The sequence below is a fragment of the Gopherus flavomarginatus genome, chromosome 4 (genome assembly GCF_025201925.1).
Source record: "Gopherus flavomarginatus isolate rGopFla2 chromosome 4, rGopFla2.mat.asm, whole genome shotgun sequence".
Classification (NCBI taxonomy): Eukaryota; Metazoa; Chordata; order Testudines; family Testudinidae; genus Gopherus; species Gopherus flavomarginatus.
Window position 1 is genome coordinate 172,336,401 of NC_066620.1, and position 19,771 is coordinate 172,356,171.

The window sequence follows — 19,771 nt, forward strand, 5'->3', positions numbered from 1 at the left end:
CTTTCCTGGAATAAGATCATTCTGATAACATCTTTTCTGGAACAAAAATGACTTAGTTGCCTAGTAAGAATTAAATTGCCAATTCAGATCTCTAAGCAATTAATGTTAAATCCCAAGTGTCATGTTTAGTGTCTTTCTGCATGAATTTTGCTCTGAATATCTGATCACAGTACGCTGCAATTCCCTTATTGTTTTACCATTGATATGTTCTGATTTACTTATTGGGGAGTAATACTTTGAATATACTGTTTATGGTACCTTTCATCCATGGATCTCAACATGGTTTACAAATGTTCACTGAGCCTCATGAAGTATTATCAGACCAATTTCTTAGATGGGTAAACTGAGGCACCTCTCCAAGATCTTGTCACTTGCATAGCCAATAATAATAAAATAATGGCTCCCAGTTCCCTATTCCAGTTACTGGACAAACTGCCTAATACATTATGATGCTATATATGTTATATATTTGACCACTCAGCATGCTGCAGCTGATCCTTAGCTGGTATAAATCAAAGTAACTCCACTGAAGATAATGAAGCTATGACAGTTTCCACCAGCTGAGGCTCCAGCTGATACTTTTCAGATTTACCTTCTCTCTTCAGAAATAATAATGATTTCACTCAAGAAAAAATAACTTTATGTGTGTGCACACTGCTGTTGTGGTGCTATGCTTAGCTGATACTGAAATTATGACTGGAAAGCATAAGGAAACACAATAATTTTTAACTTACATACCAAATTTTCTTCTGTTTGCCTACCTGTTGAGATAGGAAAATGGATGAAGCCTGCCCAGTTCTATCCATTTTTGTAACTGATGGGCTTTCAGAGGTGCGTGCAATTTAGGAAATGGCTGAGAACCATTTCAATTTAAATGACATTATTAGGGTGACCAGACAGCAAGTGTGAAAAATCGGGACGGGGCGGGGGGGAATAGGTGCCTATATAAGACAAAGCCCAAAATATCGGGACTGTCCCTATAAAATCAAGACATCTGGTCACCTTAGATATGACAGAGTCACCTATTGCACCTTATCTTTGTAATGTACATTATGAGAAAATCCTGTTGTGTAACCAACAAGAAAAAAGAGGCCTTAGCAAGTGCTGAGCTTCCCAGTCATTTTGGCTCTGAAAATATAGGGCCTGATTCTGATCTCACTTACAAAGAGGTCTGGGCATGGAGTTACATGAACATAAATTTGGTCTGAAAGGAGAATGAACAAAACAAAACCGTCAATAAACTCATGGTGTGCTTTCAGTTAATAATGCCTCCCTACGATCACATTCTATCTCTAAGCTATATTTTCCATTGCTTTGTCTGCTTGCAAAACTTTTAATGGAACAAGTTTTTCTGGCAGAAGAACACTGATTTTTATCTTTAATGGGCAGCCTCTCTATCGTTTAGCTTCAGGAAACAGGTTCCTCATTGTAAACTGCCTGACAGTGGTGACAACTAGTTAACTTCAAAAGAAGGCAGTGGAGATTTGCTTGCTAAGTTTGGGAAGGAATTCAGAAATGCTGAAAGCTGCAGATGACATTATGGACCAGGAGGATTCTACTTCTCAAAGTGGAGAAATGACAAGCTGGGATATCAATGACATCAAACTGCCTCAGGTACATGCATTTGTTTTAGAAGGTATTTTAGAAGTTCAGCCAATACCTTCTGAAACATCCATATTTTATCATCTTTCCTTGTTTGCCACTTTCCCGGTATCCCTGGTATAGATGGCAAAATGAGACATTTTGTTGAACAGCTAGAAAATTATTCAGTAAACCATTTAAGCATTCATATATTTATCCTTGAATTATACACCTGAAAGAGCTGTCTTGTGTTAGAACTAATAGTGATACTATAGTTTCACTAGTTTTCTAGTTCAATGGTTGGATGATGCAGCTATTCAATATTTTATTTTGTCATCTCTCTTGAATGTCTTATTTACTGCATATCATTCAAATGTGCTTTGAACACACAATTATTAATCTTCTCTTTGGTGTAGGACTATAATATGTGAGTGCTGCACAAACACTAGTGAATTTTTTTAACAGCAGCACTGTGAGGTGAGTGGATGGTATTTTATCCCATTTTACAGATGGTACCTGAGGCACAGAGATTAAGGTCAAAAGTGCCAAGTAACTTTAGGTGTCCAATTTGCAATACCTAGGACTTAATTTTTCAGAGTATTTTGCATTATACAGTATTTTATATTTTCAAGAAGCACAGCTGCCACTGCTTTCAGTTGCAGATGTGAGTTCTTAACACTTCTGCAAATCAGAGCCCAGATTTACGCTAGGTACCCAGAAACTTTGCAGCCTTAAAGTTCTTTTAATATAGTTTTGTATGTGTGTAGTTTTCTAGGTGTTTTAAAAAAGCAAACTGAAAAATGGTGAAACTCCAGTAAGTGGCACCATCTTGACACTAATATGGGTCATCAGCATTGTTGGAACATTTAGACCTAAGCCCCTGCAACTTGAGCTACCAGAGTAACAGAGGACACGAGCTGGTTGTCATCCTGTATGTGGACCAGCTATTAGTAGGGCATGAGACACACACTTTGGCTGGAGGTATAAGAGATATTTGTTGACAGCAGATGATGGTGACCCCCAAGCTCTTTATCCCAGTTCCAGTTTCCCTCTTCATGCTCCCCTTCTGAGTCCCAATCTTCCACTATATCAGCATCAAGTCTCAATCTCCCTTCCTGAGCTTCTCATCCCAATATCCACTAGGCTCCTTGTCCCAGTCTCCTTATCAAACCAAGCCAGTCCCTCACACACGCAACCCCAACTCTTCATCCAATCTGTCTCCCCACCTTGGCTCCCACTCACAATCACCCTCCCCACCCAGGCTCCTTGTCTCAGTTCCCCTTCCACACCAAAGGCTCTTTGTCCAAATCTACTGCCACCACTGGCCCTTTTCCTGTAGGTCCGTCTCTAGTTCCATCTGCATTTGAATCAGGCGGATTCGACCTCCACACTGCCTAGGAGCCAGCAGATGGAGCATAGAGAGCATAGAAGAAATGTCTCCCTGTTCTCAGTTCCCAAGCCTGGAGCCACAGCAGCTCCCTGTAGCTGGAAGTAGTGATTTCTGGGAGAGTTTTTATCAGCCATTGGATTCCTGGGCTGGAACATGTGCAGTGTAGATTAAATCTTCAGGGAATTTAGCTGCCAAACTCTAACAAGTCTCTACTGAGCATGTGTGAACTGAGTAGAGTTGGCCATAATTCAGGATTTTCAGTTCTTAAAAAATTTCAGTATTTTGGAATTCGTTTTTTGTTCTGAACTGAATCAAAAACAATTATATCAAATTCTTTTTGCACCCACAAAGCCAGAAAAATTTCATTTTGGAAGCACCGAACCAAAATTAAATATGTGAAATTGACATTCTTGTCAGTTTCACTGCTGTTAGCACAGATAGCAGCAGAATGTCACTTTCATTCAGCAGCTATCTGGGCTCCCAGGGTCCGCTAGTCCAGAGCAGCACCACCATGTAGATTGTCACAGTGCTGAGGACCCCAGGGCTTCCAGATTCCTGGGCCAGCTGACACCCTGGCTACCTACTTGGGTGTCTGATAGACCAGGGAGCCAGCTGGCCTGGGAATCTGGAAACTGTGTGCACCTCCCCCCACCACCCCTAGCGGGAAGCTGTCTGCATGAAAGAGCTGCCCGGTGGCAGCCATGAACACTGGAAGCCCGACGCAGGACTTTCAGGTACCCAATTCTGCAGCAGGCAGCCTGGAAGACCTGAGAGCTTGTCTACACAATATATGGTTCACAAAAAGCTGGGGTATAAATCCACCCCACATGAGCCTGCGGCACACTAAGTGTCCATGTGAACCCTGCTACTGCACACTAAAAGTTCCGTAGTGAGCTTTGACCTACCCAACTTTGAAACAGGAGTAGATTAACTTACCCTGAGTGGGGTTCACAGGGCTTCCAGACTCTGAATCTGCTAGCTGAGCTGTCTCTAGAGTCAAGGCAACTTGAAGCCTGCCATGATGGGGTTGTCCTAGAGCCCGAGCTGGAGCTCAAGCTTGCAGAGTTCTATAATTCCTGCTCCAAGGCAGAGAGATGGGCAGTGCTGCTGCAAATGAGGGGAGCCTAGCAGCCCGGAGAGCTCCAGCTGGGGGTGCTAGGCTCAGGGCTCCTGAGCTTTTGTGCTTGGGGTTTCTGGAGCTGTCAAGCTCTCTGTGGAAAGGGGAGTCTGGAAACCCTGCAATTACCAGCACAGGGCAGTCGGCGTGGTGGGGCTGCCCCAGAACATGGGCTCCCCAGCAGCCATCCAGGAAATCAGGTTTGAAGTAAAGTTTCATCAAATCTGCAATAGATTCAGTGAAACATTTTGCTCTGCTGAGCTGATACTTTCTGATTAAACTCAGATTTGTCAGAAAATTACTGGCCAGCTCTAAAATCAAGATTTTCTCAAAGGAACAGAACTTGTCAGACTTGGGTAGTTTTTCACAGGGTTGGCAAAGGAATAGCCCTGATGCTAGTCTCTCTCAATAGATCTCCTGGCCAGTGCAAATTAGCAAGGTGCTTCTGTACTGCTTTTGTGGATCTCAGCCTCCTTTGACCTTTTCTCCTTTCTTTGCTTTCATTACGCTCAAGAAAAAAAATCCCAGTGCTTTGCTGAGACTTGTTCATGTTGTCACTAAACTATTTCCCATTAAGGCATCAGAGTGTTGTTTGGTTCTTTATAACCTATTTACATTTTCTTCTTTTACTAACTATAGCCATTGTGTGGATGTCTGGTGGCCCCTTGCTAAAATGTCATTCTGTTTGTGTAGTTTTATATTTGTTGGTTACAATATAGATTTTGGCTCAATCTCTAATAGAAAAATAAGGTCTGACTGAAATGCTGTATTGGAGGGGCTAACCCAAACCAAACGCTTGTCTCCACTTCCAAACTTTGCAGCACAGACCCATCTAGTAATGGTGAAATAGGCCATGGAGCATACAAGAAATTAACCAGCTAACAACTGCTAAGCTTGATGGCTGTGTAGGGTACTTCATTGGGCCATGGCTACACTGGCACTTTACAGCACTGCAACTTTCGCACTCAGGGGTGTGAAAAAACACCCCCCTGAGCGCTGCAAGATACAGCGCTGTAAAGCCTCAGTGTAATCAGTGCCGCAGCGCTGGGAGCGCGGCTCCCAGCGCTGCAAGCTACACCCATAAGGGATGTGGTTTACATGCAGCGCTGGGAGAGCTCTCTCCCAGCGCTGGCGCTCCGACTACACTCACACTTCAAAGCGCTGCCGTGGCAGCGCTCCCGCAGCGCTGCCGCAGCAGCGCTTTGAAATTTCAAGTGCAGCCATAAAGTAGGTAGCTTAAAGTCACTTGGCATCTCACCTTCCACTCCTGAGGCTGCTCTGCACCTGGCTGGGCCCTGGAATGAGTTAGAGCAGCCTGAAGGCCAAAGGGCTGTTCTGGCAGCTGGTCAGATCATTGGAGCAAAGGGGAACTGAAGCCACAGTCCCTTTCCCCAGCCATCCCCCAAGTCTATACTGAAGGAATCCTCCTGTTACTGGCTAGTCTGGATTTAGGCCTGTTACACACTGTCAGAGTGACGAGGATCTAGCCTATTGTCCTCATATTGAGAAACTACTTTCTTTCCTTGGCTAAAATGTGGCATTCTTTGGGTTCTTAACAGGATGTGAAACAAACAGATTGGTTTCAGGAATGGCCAGATTCCTATGTAAAGCATATCTATAGCTCGGATGATAAAAATGCTCAGAGGCACCTGAGTAGCTGGGCAATGAGAAACACCAATAACCACAACTCGCGCATCTTAAAAAAGTCTTGCCTTGGAGTAGTGGTCTGCAGCAATGACTGCTCAGCCGCAGATGGGAGGAAGATCTATCTGAGACCAGCCATATGTGATAAAGCCAGGCAAAAGCAGCAAAGTAAGTATGGCTATGTGGAAATGGCAACACCTGCCCTGGTTCTGTTATTAATACCCTAGTTAATAAATTATTATAATATTATAGACATTAGAGATGGAAAAGACTAACTGCATCATCCAGTCTTTCCCACTGCCATTACAACAGTATTCCCTATTATTAAATACAACTTGCATATTTCAGAAGAATTCTAATGAATATTGATTCCTTTTTATTTTTACTGATTTGGCTTCTCAAAACTTTCTTTTGCAGCCTGGATAGTCTTAAAAGTCAGCATATACTGTCTATTTTGCTTTAGCTAAGGCTTGATATCCAGCTTGGTACAGATGAATTCCTAGTATACTAATCTGCACAGGAACCTCACTTAAAGGTGAGGAAATATTTTTACTTAAAGGTGACCTCCAAAGGCAAAAAATGAGTTGATTTTTTTATGATGCAGAAAAAATATTTTTCTAAAGAAAAAGTATTTGGGTTTTTTTACTTGTGTCTGTGTTAGATTTTCAGCCTGTCTATGCTAGAAGACTATGATGAATGGAAAATTACTGAAAAAGTGACAACACAAAAACTAAGCAATCTAAACTTGAGTAATTGAGAAGGGAAGAGATTTTCAGCTAGACTTGTTAAAATTCTTTTTGATTGTTTAGTTTTGTTAATGGTGACTAATGAACATTTTGGATAAAGGAAGATTTTGTTAAAGACTTCAGTTAAAGTTAGACTTGGAAGGATTAAATTTTATTGGTAAATGTCAGCAAGCATTGATTTCCCAGTGCACAAGTTAACTGACAAAAAAAATCCTTCAATAATAATCAAAACTTACAGATAGGCAAAGAAAGAAAAATGCTGGTTGAGAACTTATTAGAGTTTGGTTTAAGGATATTTACTTAGCATATTGTTATATGTGATGTTATCCCCCTGATAATTTTGCACGACTGTGAAAATTTAAATCTATAAAAAAAATTAAGTGCTTAAACAAACATTTATATTATCCATTGACAAATTTTTTAAAAAAATCAAATTCTGCCAAATCTAGTTGAAGTGTTGGATCCCATAATAAACATCCCTGAGCTCTCTTGAACCAAGGAAGATCAGACTTGAAATTCCTGATATTTCAAGATAGAGCTGGTTGAAATTTGACATTTCCATTCCTCAGGAAATTCTGGCATTTCAAAATTTCCTTTCATCCCAAATCCCAATGAAAAGTCAACATTTCTAAATTTCCCACAAAATAGAATTGCCAAAATAATTGATTACAGAACTATCTAAATGACCTGATCAAAACTTTTTGTTTTGATAAGGTTGAAGTATTGTATTAGTTGAAATGATAAAGTTGAAACAAGGCACTTGAATGCATAGTCAGCCTGTGGAACTTGTTGCCAAGGGATGTTGTGAAGGCCAAACTATAACAGGGTTCCAAAAAAACCCAAGATAAGTTCATGGAGGTCTATCAATGGCTATTAGCCAGGATGGTCAGGGATGCAGCCCCCTGCTCTGAATGTCCCTGGCTCTGTTTGCCAGAATCTGGGAGTGGACAAGAGGCAATGGATCAATTGATAATTGCCTGTTCTGTTCATTCTGAAGTGCCTGGCATTGGCCACTGTTGGAAGACAGGATACTGGGCTAGATGGACCATTGATCTGACCGAGTGTGGTGGTTCTTATGTTCATATGATAATTTTGCATTGAACCTTTTGATGAAATTGGTGCAGTTTGGCAAAATGCTTTTTGTATTGAATCAGTATTTTCCAGTGGAAAACATCTATCAAAATTTTTTTAACCAGGCCTACTTCTAAGTTGAAAAACAATCAGAAAACCATAACCCTCATTGCCCAGCCTTTCAGTTCTTTTTTTATACTTCAATGAAAAACCAAACTAAGTACAAAAAAAATACAATTTTTAAAAATATACTTTGCAGGTCACCTTGAACTATAAAACAGGAGGAAAGTCATTCTTTGCCAGTATTTGATTGTCTATATGTATGAAAGGGTTTTTTGCACAGTTCTACTCAATGCATCTTCTGAGCACGCAAGCACCATAAGGTAACAATCCACTGCAAATGAATCCAATCTGTGAGAATGGTTCATCTGACTGCTAAATCCCCTGCACAGATGCAAATATATCCTCCTACCCTTGTTACAGGGAAATGCTGTCCAAACTGCAGTGGACCGTTAAAGCTTATTTCCTGTCGAGGCCATGGTGGGTACCCTGTCACCAACTTCTGGAGGCATGAAGGGCCATTCATATTTTTTCAGGTTGGTGTAAAACAGTTTTATCCAGACCAATTTAAAAAGGTATTGAATCCAATTAACTAAAGACATTTATTTGTTCTACCTAATAAGAATCCTATATTATCATTATTTTGTACTGCATCATACCCATGCGGGCAAGTCTGCACTGCAACTGGGAGTATGCTTCCCAGCCCAGGTAGACAGACATGGCCTAGATCTGCTTGAGCTAGTGCACTAAAAATAACAGTGTAGATGTTGGGACACAGGTGGCAGTACAGCCTAGCCACTCGAGTATGGGCCAGGGGCGGGGGGTGTTGTGTGTCAGGCGGGCTTGTACTGAACATCCACACTGCTATTTTTAGCATGCTAGCTAGAGCAGGGTGAGAGATGCTCTCCCAGCTGCAGTGCAGACATAGTCTAAAAGACTAAGACAAAGCCCTGACCCTTACAGCTTCAGAAATGCTATTTTGCTGTTACGTCCTTCCCAGAATGCACCATCCAGGAATAAGGATTTCTTAGAGCAGTAAGAAGTCATACCTAAGCATGTGTCTGCGGTAGCCCATCATATACACACTAAACTTTTTTAGCATTTAGTACCAATTGCTCAAACAGTTAGATAATGGGCCAGATCTTTTTTTAAAGCTTTACTGTGACCCTTTGGGAAATTTGGAAGGGGGGTTGTTTTGGTTTTTTTGTAAGTACTTATACTTCCATTACCATCATTTTTGAGCACCTCAGAATGTTTAACATATTTGTCCTGACAACATTATCCTGCGCGGCAAGATAGTGGTATTATCCACATTTTACAGATGGGGAACTGAGGCACAAAGAAGCTAAGTGACTTGCCTAAAGTCGCAGAGGAAACTGGGGCAGAATAGGGAATTGAACCCATGTCTCTTAAGTCCAAGGCTAAATTCTAGACTATCCTTCCTCTCCTCCAGGTCTTTGCACCTGCTGGGGACCTGGCCAAACATATTTCGTTTTAATAACATATTGTATTTACAAACATGCTTATATCAAGTTAATTCTCAAAGAAATAGAGATGGAAATTAATTTTCTGATTAAGCATACCATCTATCTATCTATCTATCTATATACACATACACACACACAGATTCTCAGTTTTGAAAGATGTGTGTGTGTTCCTTAAAGAAGCAACAAAGAGTCCTGTGGCACCTTATAGACTAACAGATGTATTGGAGCATAAGCTTTCGTGGGTGAATACCCACTTTGTCAGATGCATGTCATTCATTAAAGAACTAATGGAACTGGCTTCTCACACATACTACAGAGAGAGAAGCTTCCCCACACAGCTTAGTTCTGACTGGCAGAAACCCTGCAAGTCCGGGCTCTGTTGAGAAGAGCCCTAGCTGTAAATGTTGTGCAATGGTTTTGTGATTTCTGCAAATGTCCATCATCAGCAGACCACCCTATTCTGTTTTGCTGAGTTGAATACACCATGTGAGGTGAAAGGCTCTAACCCACTGGGCCACGCAGCCCCTACCTGGATTTTAAATATGTACCGTAAATGCTGAACTCCTAAAGTTACTGCTTGGGCTCTGATTTAACTTGAACTTAACCTATTCCTTTCTAAAGTCTAAGGGGGCCCATGATCACCCCAGGCCAGAAACAAAACTAGAAGCAGAAGTAAGAAGATCAATACAAAAAGCACAGACAGCTGTTTCTCCCACCTCTCCAAGACTAAAAAGATGCCGGGAGGTTGAGGTAACTTTTATTATTAATATACAAAACACAGAGGGCTCAACAGTCTCTTGTCCTATGTGCCATGCTGCTCAGGTTACCTGGACCTTGGGTGTGGGAGTCAGCAACCTTGGCATGCCTACCACTGAATAAAAATTATGGCCAGATTCTCCCCTCCCTTAGAAAAGCCCACAGGAGAGAAGACATCTGTCATTGCAGCTTTCCCCTCAGAACTCTCCCCTCAGATTGTTGTGGGGACTTTCACCCTGCAGAATGAGCTGGGGTTTTATCAAAATAACCTGCAAATCCCCATGATGTGTAGATATCAAGGATCCACTAGAAGCATAGGATTATCCATGTGTAGGCTCTGCAGTAGCTTCCACCACCACCACCTCCATCTAGCTGCCATGCTACTCCAAATGGGACTTGTACTGCCAAGACATTCCCCACTTGCTATGTTGGTCCTACCACTGATGTTGAGGGGCCATCACAGAAAAGTTAATGCTGCCTTAGCTTGAGTTCAGTTTCTATGAATTCCACGGTTGGTGAGGGATAATGTGCATCCTTCATGCTTAGTCCTTTCTGGCCCCCTTCCCACATGAGCATTTCTAGACCCATGGAGAGTTCTCCGCAGAGCCAAGAGGAGGATGATACAGAGATGGCTTCTCCCTGTCCTGACTGTGTAGAAAGGGTGAGAATCACACACACTGAGGGCAGCATGCATGCACAGATCTCATGACTGTAATCCAGCCCTGTGTAAGGAAATCAGGTTGGTCAGCAGAGCTATCCCTGGTGTGAATTATCAGCATTCTTTGAGAGAGGTCACAAGTACTCAGCTGCATCTGCCGTTTGGTGGATGGAAGACAGTGACACTTATCACAGGTTGGTGCGCTTGACATTGAGGCTTCTTCTGGCTGCTGAAGGAAGGTATTAATAATTTTCAGAGGGGGGTAACTACCCACCGATCTCTCAGTTCTGTATGAGTGTGTGGGGAATCAGAGAATCCTTGAAGCTCCAAGGAATGAGTCAAAGATAGAACAGCGGAGGTTAAACCAACCAGAATGAAACAACGAAGACCTAAGTGACTTTTAGTGAAAATATGCTGGGACGGTGTGAGAAAGTGGCGCTCAAGAGTGACTCTCTGTGGGAGATACTGACTTCTCAGGAAACGGAGCGAATACATGATGCATTGCTATGGCAGCTAATGCCTGATACAAGAACAAGGGGTCAGAACTTTTGAAAAAGCCAATGAGTCAACAGCTGTTCCCATATGGTTTCAAGTCTGTCCTTATTTGCACAGGTGCAGTTCTTCCCCCATGTAACAAGATTGGGTCCCATTTTCCATTTTTCCTGTGTGCCTGATCCTGATATTCTAATTCAGGCAAAACTCCCATTGTCCACTTCTCAACTCTTCTCCCATTAAAGTCAATGAGAGTTTGCGCCCAAGACTCCATAAATACATGTTGTTTGGGATAGATCCTCAGCTGGTGTAAGTCAGTATAACTGCTCCAATCATAATTTGGCTCCGTTTCTCTCAAGCTCATTTGTTTCTCTGCTTTTTCTTTCCCTGAAATCATGATCCCTTGTTACAGATTGATAATTCCCACAACAAGTAGTTGTGAGCTCACAGAAGATTTTGACTTCAGATGAAGAATAATTTGCTGAAGCAGAAAAAACTCTCAAATAATAGGTCTTATTATATCATGCCTGGAAGCAGAACTATAGAAAATATATGATCTAGAAATAGAATAATTTTCAATAGAATGTTTTCAAACTTTTCCATATGGCATCAACTGGTCTTTAACTAAGGCAGGGCTGGGCCCTAAAGAATGTACAGTCAGTGGAATTTCTTCATACAGATAGTTCAAGAATATGTGAAGGGAGTTTTACTGCGGTTGAGTCCATCAAGTCATAAAGTTGCAATAATGAAAAGGATGCAAAAGTAAAATGACAAAGAACAGAAGACTGTAAGCACTAATCATTAAATGTACACAAAAAGAGGGTGTTCTGCAAGGAATTAAACCTTGTAAAATTATAATCCAATAATTAGAGTATTTAAAGAGATTGCAAAATACCCAGAAAATATGCTTAGCAGAATACTTCCAGTGTGCTGTGCCTTCGTTGAATGAAACTGACATTCATGAAGCTCTGAATTTTAAAGAAATAAAAATGTCAACTAAAAATAAGGGGAAATACTTTTAAAAATGTCTGAAGAATCATATTTATTGGGATGAAAAAAATCAACTTCAAATGTAACAACCACTTTAAAAAAACATCCTATCCAATTGCAGCAAAGCTCCACAGAAATAAGTAAATTATCCTTTGTGATAGTAAATGTATTGAAACTGCAATTTCATTAATAAGTATTATTTAGATATACTCTAGTATTCAATTCAAGGTACATTTTCTAATAAGCCTTTGGAAGGACTTTGGAGGCTGAACTATGCTATACTTACAAGGCTCCCCATCAGCATAGCATCTGAGCACTCCACCTTTAATATATTTATTTTCACAGCCCCCCATATAGTACTATTATCTCCATTTTACAGACAGGGCAGAGTGATTATGTGACTTGCCCAAGGTTACACAGGAAGTCTGTGTCAGAGAAGAGAACTCAAGTCTTAAAAGTCCCAGGCTAGCATCCTAAAACTAGGGCCATCCTTCTGCTTTCTCTGAACTTTGACTTTCATTTGCTGTTTATCATTTGGGGCCCCAACCGTGCTCCTCTATTATGAAGAAACAGACATGTTCAAAGGAAGAGACACCAGACTTGGATGGGTTTCTTTCCATTTTAAATTTCTCTTATACTGTACCATCGGCCTACTAAGATTCACCATTACGATGCACGATATTAACATAATGCAAGGAGAGAAGAAATATAAACTCAGATACCTTTGGTACTCTGACTAGATCTGTTTTATTGTTTACATTAAGAGTATTAATTGGTCTGCGTTAGTTATAAGGGTTTATTTTTCTTTTTTGTTTGTTTTGTTGAGTTAATTATTAAATTTTATTTTTCTTTCTTAAGTCCCTGACAGGTGAGATGCAAAGTCAAGAAGCTTGGCCTTTACTTCTTTCCAATCAGGAAAACTATATATCACCCTGTAGTTTTAATGGACATTTACTAGACAAAAACCCTCAAGAGCAAATAAATAATTGTCTGTCTCTTGCCAAAAACTATGGTTTTGGAAGATCCCCTTACCTAACAGAACACGCTCAGGACATAGGATCTAACAAATACTATGAGAAGTGCAAAGAAATTGGCAGCAGGGAGCATGACAGTAGAGACCTGTCTGGACCTTCTGTGTGCAATATGTATGCTGACTATAGAGAGCCACAACCCTGGAATAAGAACACTACCCTAGAAAGGAATCCATGTACTGACAAGTGTTGCAATGGTTCTACTTTATCTTTGGCTGATCTGCATTGTGAAATCGTTTCTCCACAAAACTGTATGGACTCCAGTATCCAACATGTTTCCAATATACCACCTACAACAAAGGCCGGCTACCATCCTTCCAGGCCTAACCCAGGCCTGTCTGGAGATGATTTTTATGAAGGGAAATTGCATGTGAATTACAACAGCAGCTACATCCCTTCCTCTTTCTACCATCTCTCTTCGGAGGATCCCTACCTCATTATGAATTCTGCACATCACCATCAACAGCCTTCACCACTCACGAAAGGAAACGAATGGGACTTTGAAGAAGAAAGAAAATACACCAATCTGGATTACTGCAACAGTGAAATGATTTTTAGTCTCTATCCTTTACGATGATCATGTTTATTATTTCCCCTCTTCCCTTCACCTGTAAAAGTGGGCCTGATTCTCTGCTCTGTGTAATGTGGATGTAAAATGCTGCCTTTCTGATTAGGCAGCCCTCTACCCCTCACTCTACATAGGCACAGAAGACTGTGCAGGGGGTAGATAAGCAGGCTTAGGGAGCACAGCCACCCTTCACCTCCCTGCAGGCCTCTCATCTCCCCTGTGCAGCAGGACAGGGGAGCCATAATCAATTCCAGTTCATTTTATCCTGTACATCATTCCCTGGGGTGTATCTACTCCCTGTCTGTGGACATGTCCATTCATGGAGCCTCACTGATATCTCCTGTCACTCTTGAATTGTTCTTAACATTAGCCATTTTATGTTTGCAAAACTTGCCCTACTTTTAGTTTAAGGCTGCAACAGCCCTTGAATACGTATGTCCCTTATTCCACTCCACATTTAAATTATGCAAACTTGATTTTAATGAGAGCTATCAGAGGGCACCATTCATGAAAAATCAAGCCAAATATGTAGGTGCCTAAATATGGGTTTTGCTGCCTACCTTTAGGTGACCAACTTTGAAAATGTTGGCAGATTTCTTTAAACTTCCCTTGGAGCATGTCTCTTTTTGGTAGCTATATAATCTCTGTCGCTCTTTGGATTCTGTTTCATTTTTCTCCATTCCACAGCAAAGTGTACAGTATTTCAAAGCTCTGGACTAAGTTGGAACTTAGCAGTGATCACAAGAAGAGACTGCTCTGGACCCAGATACTCTGAGGAAGTTCAGATCTAGATCCACATTTCATGGCTGGCTCCTATTAATATAATGGGCTGAACCAAAACCCTGGATCCAAACACCCTTGGACTTTGGGATCCAGATCCAAACTTTGTAGTTTGAGCTCATTTCTACTCTCTAGTCTTCCAAGCAATGCCCTGACAATATGTTATGATGTGAGATGCCATAAAGTTTTTATTGGTACTAGCCTGGGTCAAGAATATTACAAAATAAGTGGCAGTAAACATATTATAGTACTCCAGACCATGAAATACTTGGTGTCTGTCAAACAGGGTCAGTCTAATCATTTGTCTTTTGTTTGCATGTTTCCTTTCATTAGAGTCTCTCTGCCTTTTCTACTTTGAGGTACTTTAGTTGCTATGGAAATACCATCAGCAGTAAGGGTGGAGTTTAGTGACATTTACAAGAGCAGGATAAAGTATATTTATAGAATGTTTCAAAATGTATATTGCAGTTTGTGAAATATAAGGGTCTGAAGCAGCTTTCATGACCAGGTATGTTGTACAAATCTAATATATATCCCAGTCTGGTAGTCATCTTTTTAGGTGTTGGCTAATTCAGCAACCTCCCTACTTAGTCTGTCAACCATTATCGCTCCAACATATAATTTGGCACCTTTTATTTTTATTATTCATCAAATCCTATCTGAAGATTTCTACGCTAAGTTTTATTAATGACAATAGCCACATTTATATTCAATAAGATAAAAATATTTAAGACGGGTTATAAACCCTCCTGCTTTTGCCAACAAGTAATTGATGAGGGTGAGGGAGGAGCTCTCTTTTGAGCTGGTTATTCTATAACTGTTTCTGCTGGGAATCTTCTTCAAAAGCTTCTAGTGCAGGTCCTTGCCAGAGACAGAATACTGGGCTAAAAGAACCACTGGTCTGATGCTGTATTGCAGTTCCTGTGTTCTTTGCCAGATCCTCTAAATTTGCTTAGTCGGTAGTACTACTGTTACTATAGTTAATACTTGGTATTGATACAGTGCCTTCCATCTGATGTTTTCAAAATGCATCACAATATTAAAGACTTGGATTTCAGAAGATGCCTGAAGGGAAGTATTATTAACCCCATTTTACAGATGAGGAAACTGAGACATGGAGTAGTTAAGTGATTCTCCTAAAGTCACACAAAGTCTGCTCAGATCTGTAAGCTCCCAGTCCCAAGCCATTTACTCAGCCTTTCCATACTTCTAGACTGGAAATCACACCACTTTCAGTATGATCAGTACCTGGGAGTACTACACTGCCAACTTTGCAATTACTTGGCTCATGGTCTGGAAATACGAGTCCCATGGGTGAGCCTTGCAAAGCACCATTTAATAGTGACATATGTTGCAAAAAGAAACATATTTCTTTGTTTCTACTTCCTTGGCCAAATACCTCAGAGTTGGTTGCAAGTAAATTTAAATTTGCCCACACTTGTAGGGGTTCAGTGGTGAAAATGGGAGCAAGATCTATTTTTGTCCTGCAGCTAGAACAAAACATACTAAATGTTAAAGTTGGTCTGACAATAGAAATAGAGGCAGCATGAAGACACCTGCTTGGATTACATTCGCCAGGCAACATCACAGCACAAGCCCTCTGCAACTTACTGCTTTTTACAGAAAATTGTTTTAGAGATGCCAGGGATAGCTACATTGTTAGTAAATACAGGCAGCAGAAATACAAGGAGGTTAGGGACATGGGTGTTTTTCAAGGACAATGCTGGGTTCCAGCTTCCTAGGTGCTCCTAGGATCAAAGCACTGAGCTACAGAACTACTATTTAAGCTTTACTAAACATGCTTATTTTGCCAGAATACTCTCCTTATGCTGAAATCTCATAGTCTTATTCAAGAATGCGTTGGACTCGGTATAAAACATAGGATGGATTCTTGGGGTGCAGTCTCTTCTTTGGTTGCTCCAAAGCAAGTTCTGGTCAGGACTATACAGGAGCTGTTTTAAGGATATTACAGGCACCATCTCTACTGCCACAACACAGTGTGCCACATGTTGCATACAGTCAGACTGTGACTATCTTATAGATACACAAATCTTTCAAAACTTTTTAATCTCATGCAGCATTTAAAGATGAAACCCTATGAACCAATTTGTTAGAGGGATCACTCTATTGTAGGTACTTACATGACCCCTACTACCATAGTACGAGTGCCTCACAATCTTTAATATATTTATCCTCAGGATACCTCTGTGAAGTAAAAGTACCATTATCCCCATTATTTACATGGGGAACTGAGGCACAAAGCGACTAAAGCCTCGATCCACAAACAGACTTTGGTATCAGGAATGACCCTTGCTATTTTGCCAGTCAGCTGGGGGGAAAAAATTACACATCCAGCCAGAGTGGAGCAGAACAAAAGAAAAAGGCAGAGTAGCAAAGCAGCTAGGCACCCCCTGAAAGTTGACATCCAGGGCATCCGCCCCTAGAATCAGCCCCACTTGGCATTGGGACACTGAGCACTGTGACACGTAACTTTTAGGCACCTTGAAAAATCACTGGACTCCCACAAAGGCTGAGCTAGGTGCCTAGTCTACTTGTACAATGCATGGAGGGAGAGAAACAATTCACAAAAGCCAGCATGCTAGGCAGAGAGCCATTTAAAATACCCAATGGGAGCTGCTGACCCAGAGGGGTGCGTTCTAAATCCCACCCCTCTCACAGAGCTAGGTGCCTAAGTCTGGGTGGCAAGGAGGCACCTGTCTCAGCTTGCCGTCCACCAACAGGAATCTCTTGCCTATGCTGCCATTTCCCTTATAACTTTTAGCCCAGGGGTTAGAGCACTCACCCAGTAGGTGGGAGACCCAGGTTCAATTCTTCCCTCACCTGATGTGTGGAAAAGATTTGAACAGGCATCTCCCACACCCCTCAGCACTTAGCTAAGCACTGAGCTATGGGATATGCTGACGTGGTGCTCCTTCAGTCTCTCCTGTGAAAGCTGTTTCACTTTGGCTACATCATTAAATAGTCGTTAGAGCCAGGGGCACTGGACCCTGCCTCTCCCCTCTCTCAGATGGTGCCCTAACCACCAGGCTACAGAGTCATTCTCACTCTCTCTCCCTGGCCCAGCGAACACACCTACCAGATCAGGCCATGAAACACCATAGGCAGGTTTGAAGATCCTACTAGGCCTTAGGTGTGCGCCTGGTTCCCTGGGAGGTAAAAACTCCACAACTGAGATCAGCAGAAGCAGCACTGAGTGAAAAGGTCATTACACACCCATTGCCTCAGGACTTCTGACAGCAGCACCCCCAGCTGGCTGTTTGCTGAGGGAAAGGAGGTAGGTGGAGAGCTGAGAAGGAGGCTGGAGGACACTGTGTAGGGAAGAGGCAAGAGACAGGGGGAGATTGATTGTTTTGGGGAATCACTGAACTCTGACTAGGTATGGGTAAGTCTTCAATGGCAGGTGTAGAAAGAGAGCAGGAGTGTATGGGCACATATTAGGTGAAACCTGGGATGAATAATCAGGGCCTGAACTAAGTGTGTATAAAAAAAAGCAAGTCAATGGAGTTACACCAATTTGCAGCAGCTAAGGTTTTGACCCTATAATTCTGTTACACATCCCCAACCATGTACACTTCAGCACAGCCTCCCATCTCATTCTGACCTACCTCATTTTCCCCAAAGTAGGTGCTGCTGATACCTCTACACTTCACCAAATTGCATCTGTCACCTCAGCACCCAATCCTGTCTTGCAGATGTCTTTGGAGGAATGGAAACTCCAGGCCCCTCCTTTCAGGAGCTGATGTCAGCAGGGAGGAGAGGACAGGAAGAGAAGCAGAACTGACCTGCTTGTCCCAGACTGGGGGAATATTTTGTGGGTCCAAATGATGACTCTCTCTCTTTCTGCAGAGTCCATTTGTTCAGCCAACATCCTCAAACGTATTCAGCACTTGAATGCAGGAATCAGGTCAGGTTGCAATGATCTGCAGAGAAGTGTGGGTCATACATAGGTGATACACATTGGTTCCCTACTGGTGTGGGGTTTGCAAGCCCCAGCAGAGCATGCTGGGAACAGCAAAATGCAGTATGATTTTAAAAAAAACCCCACCATTCACACACACACACCTCTAGGGGCTACATCTAAATTATAGAGAGAAGTAAATCAACAAAACAAAGTAAAACTTCCTGAAGCCAATTATTTTTAGAAGCTTAATTAGCTGTCAGAAAGCTGCTCCTTGCTTGCCTGGCTGTGTGGGTTATGACACAGGAAAGGCAACACAGCTTTGGAAAAGGCAGGAAAACCAGAGACTTGCACAGTTGATGGGGCCTAAGTTCTGCTTTTTGTTTTGATTTTAAAGCATTTTAATTAGCAGTAGGTTTGTCACTACTTTAACAGAGGGGTCCTGAGTCATAAAAGAGCCTTCAGCTAAACTGAGCACACATACAAAACCCTAATCCAGGTAGTGTTAAAGTTGCTGCCACACAACAGTCTTCTTGAACCTTTCTGGTACATAGGACTTCAAACCCCTAAATGTTAGAAAACCAGGTGAGGCTAAGTTAAGGTCTCCCTCTCCCGCAAAAATGTTAGTGCTATAAATAAAAACACCAAATCAAGTCTGCCCAGTTAAGCGTTGTTTCACACACAACCCACCCTTAACCTGGCTCTCTCCCAGGCAGAATGCCTGCATTTTGTATCAGGCTTTTGGGAGTGGAGAATTTTTCTGTTGCCATTTGCACACGGTCAGAGTGAAGATTGTGCTGTGTGTGAAGCACCTTACCACAGGTTTTCCTAGTGAGTAATCTGACCTTTCCTGTCACACTAACATTCTTCCTGGAGTTTTGTGGGGAGATGGCCAGGATCTCAAAGCCAGAAAGGAACATTGTGATCATCTAGTCTCACCACCTGTATAACAGGCCAGAGAACTCCCCTGAAATAATTCCTAAAGGAGATTTTAGAAAAATGTCCAATCTTGATTTTAAAATGGTCTGTGATGAAGAATCCACCACAACTCTTGCTAAATTGTTCCAGTGGTTAATTACACTCTCTGTTAAATTTTCACCTTATTTACAGTTTGAATTAATCTGGCTTCAAACTTCCAGTCACTGGATTCTGTTATACCATTCTCTGCTAGAGTGAAGAATCCTTTATTAAATCATTGTTCCTGTGTAGGCACTTACAGATTGTAAGCAAGCCACCCTTTGGACTCAAAGAGAACATTATCACTGAACCATGTTTTCTAATCCTTTAATCATTCTCTTGGCTCTTCTCTGAACCCTCTCCAATTTATCAACATCCTTCTTGAACTTTGGACAGCAGAACTGGACACAGTATTTCAGAAGCGGCCATACCTGTTCCAACTACAGAGGTAAAATAACCTCTCTATTCCTACTTGAGATTCCCATGTTTACAAATCCAAGAATTAAATTAGTGCTTTTGGCCAC

At 41.7% G+C, this 19,771-nt stretch overlaps 1 protein-coding gene across 1 annotated transcript; it reads left to right on the plus strand.

Annotated features, from left to right (window-relative positions):
* Positions 1-1,515: 1,515 nt before the first annotated feature.
* On the plus strand, positions 1,516-13,600 carry GCM1 (glial cells missing transcription factor 1). The gene is made up of 5 exons (XM_050950884.1): positions 1,516-1,614; positions 5,648-5,900; positions 8,033-8,145; positions 9,718-9,846; positions 12,851-13,600. The coding sequence occupies exons 1-5, from the start codon at positions 1,516-1,518 to the stop codon at positions 13,598-13,600; spliced, it is 1,344 nt and encodes a 447-aa protein (XP_050806841.1).
* The last annotated feature ends 6,171 nt before the right edge of the window (positions 13,601-19,771 follow it).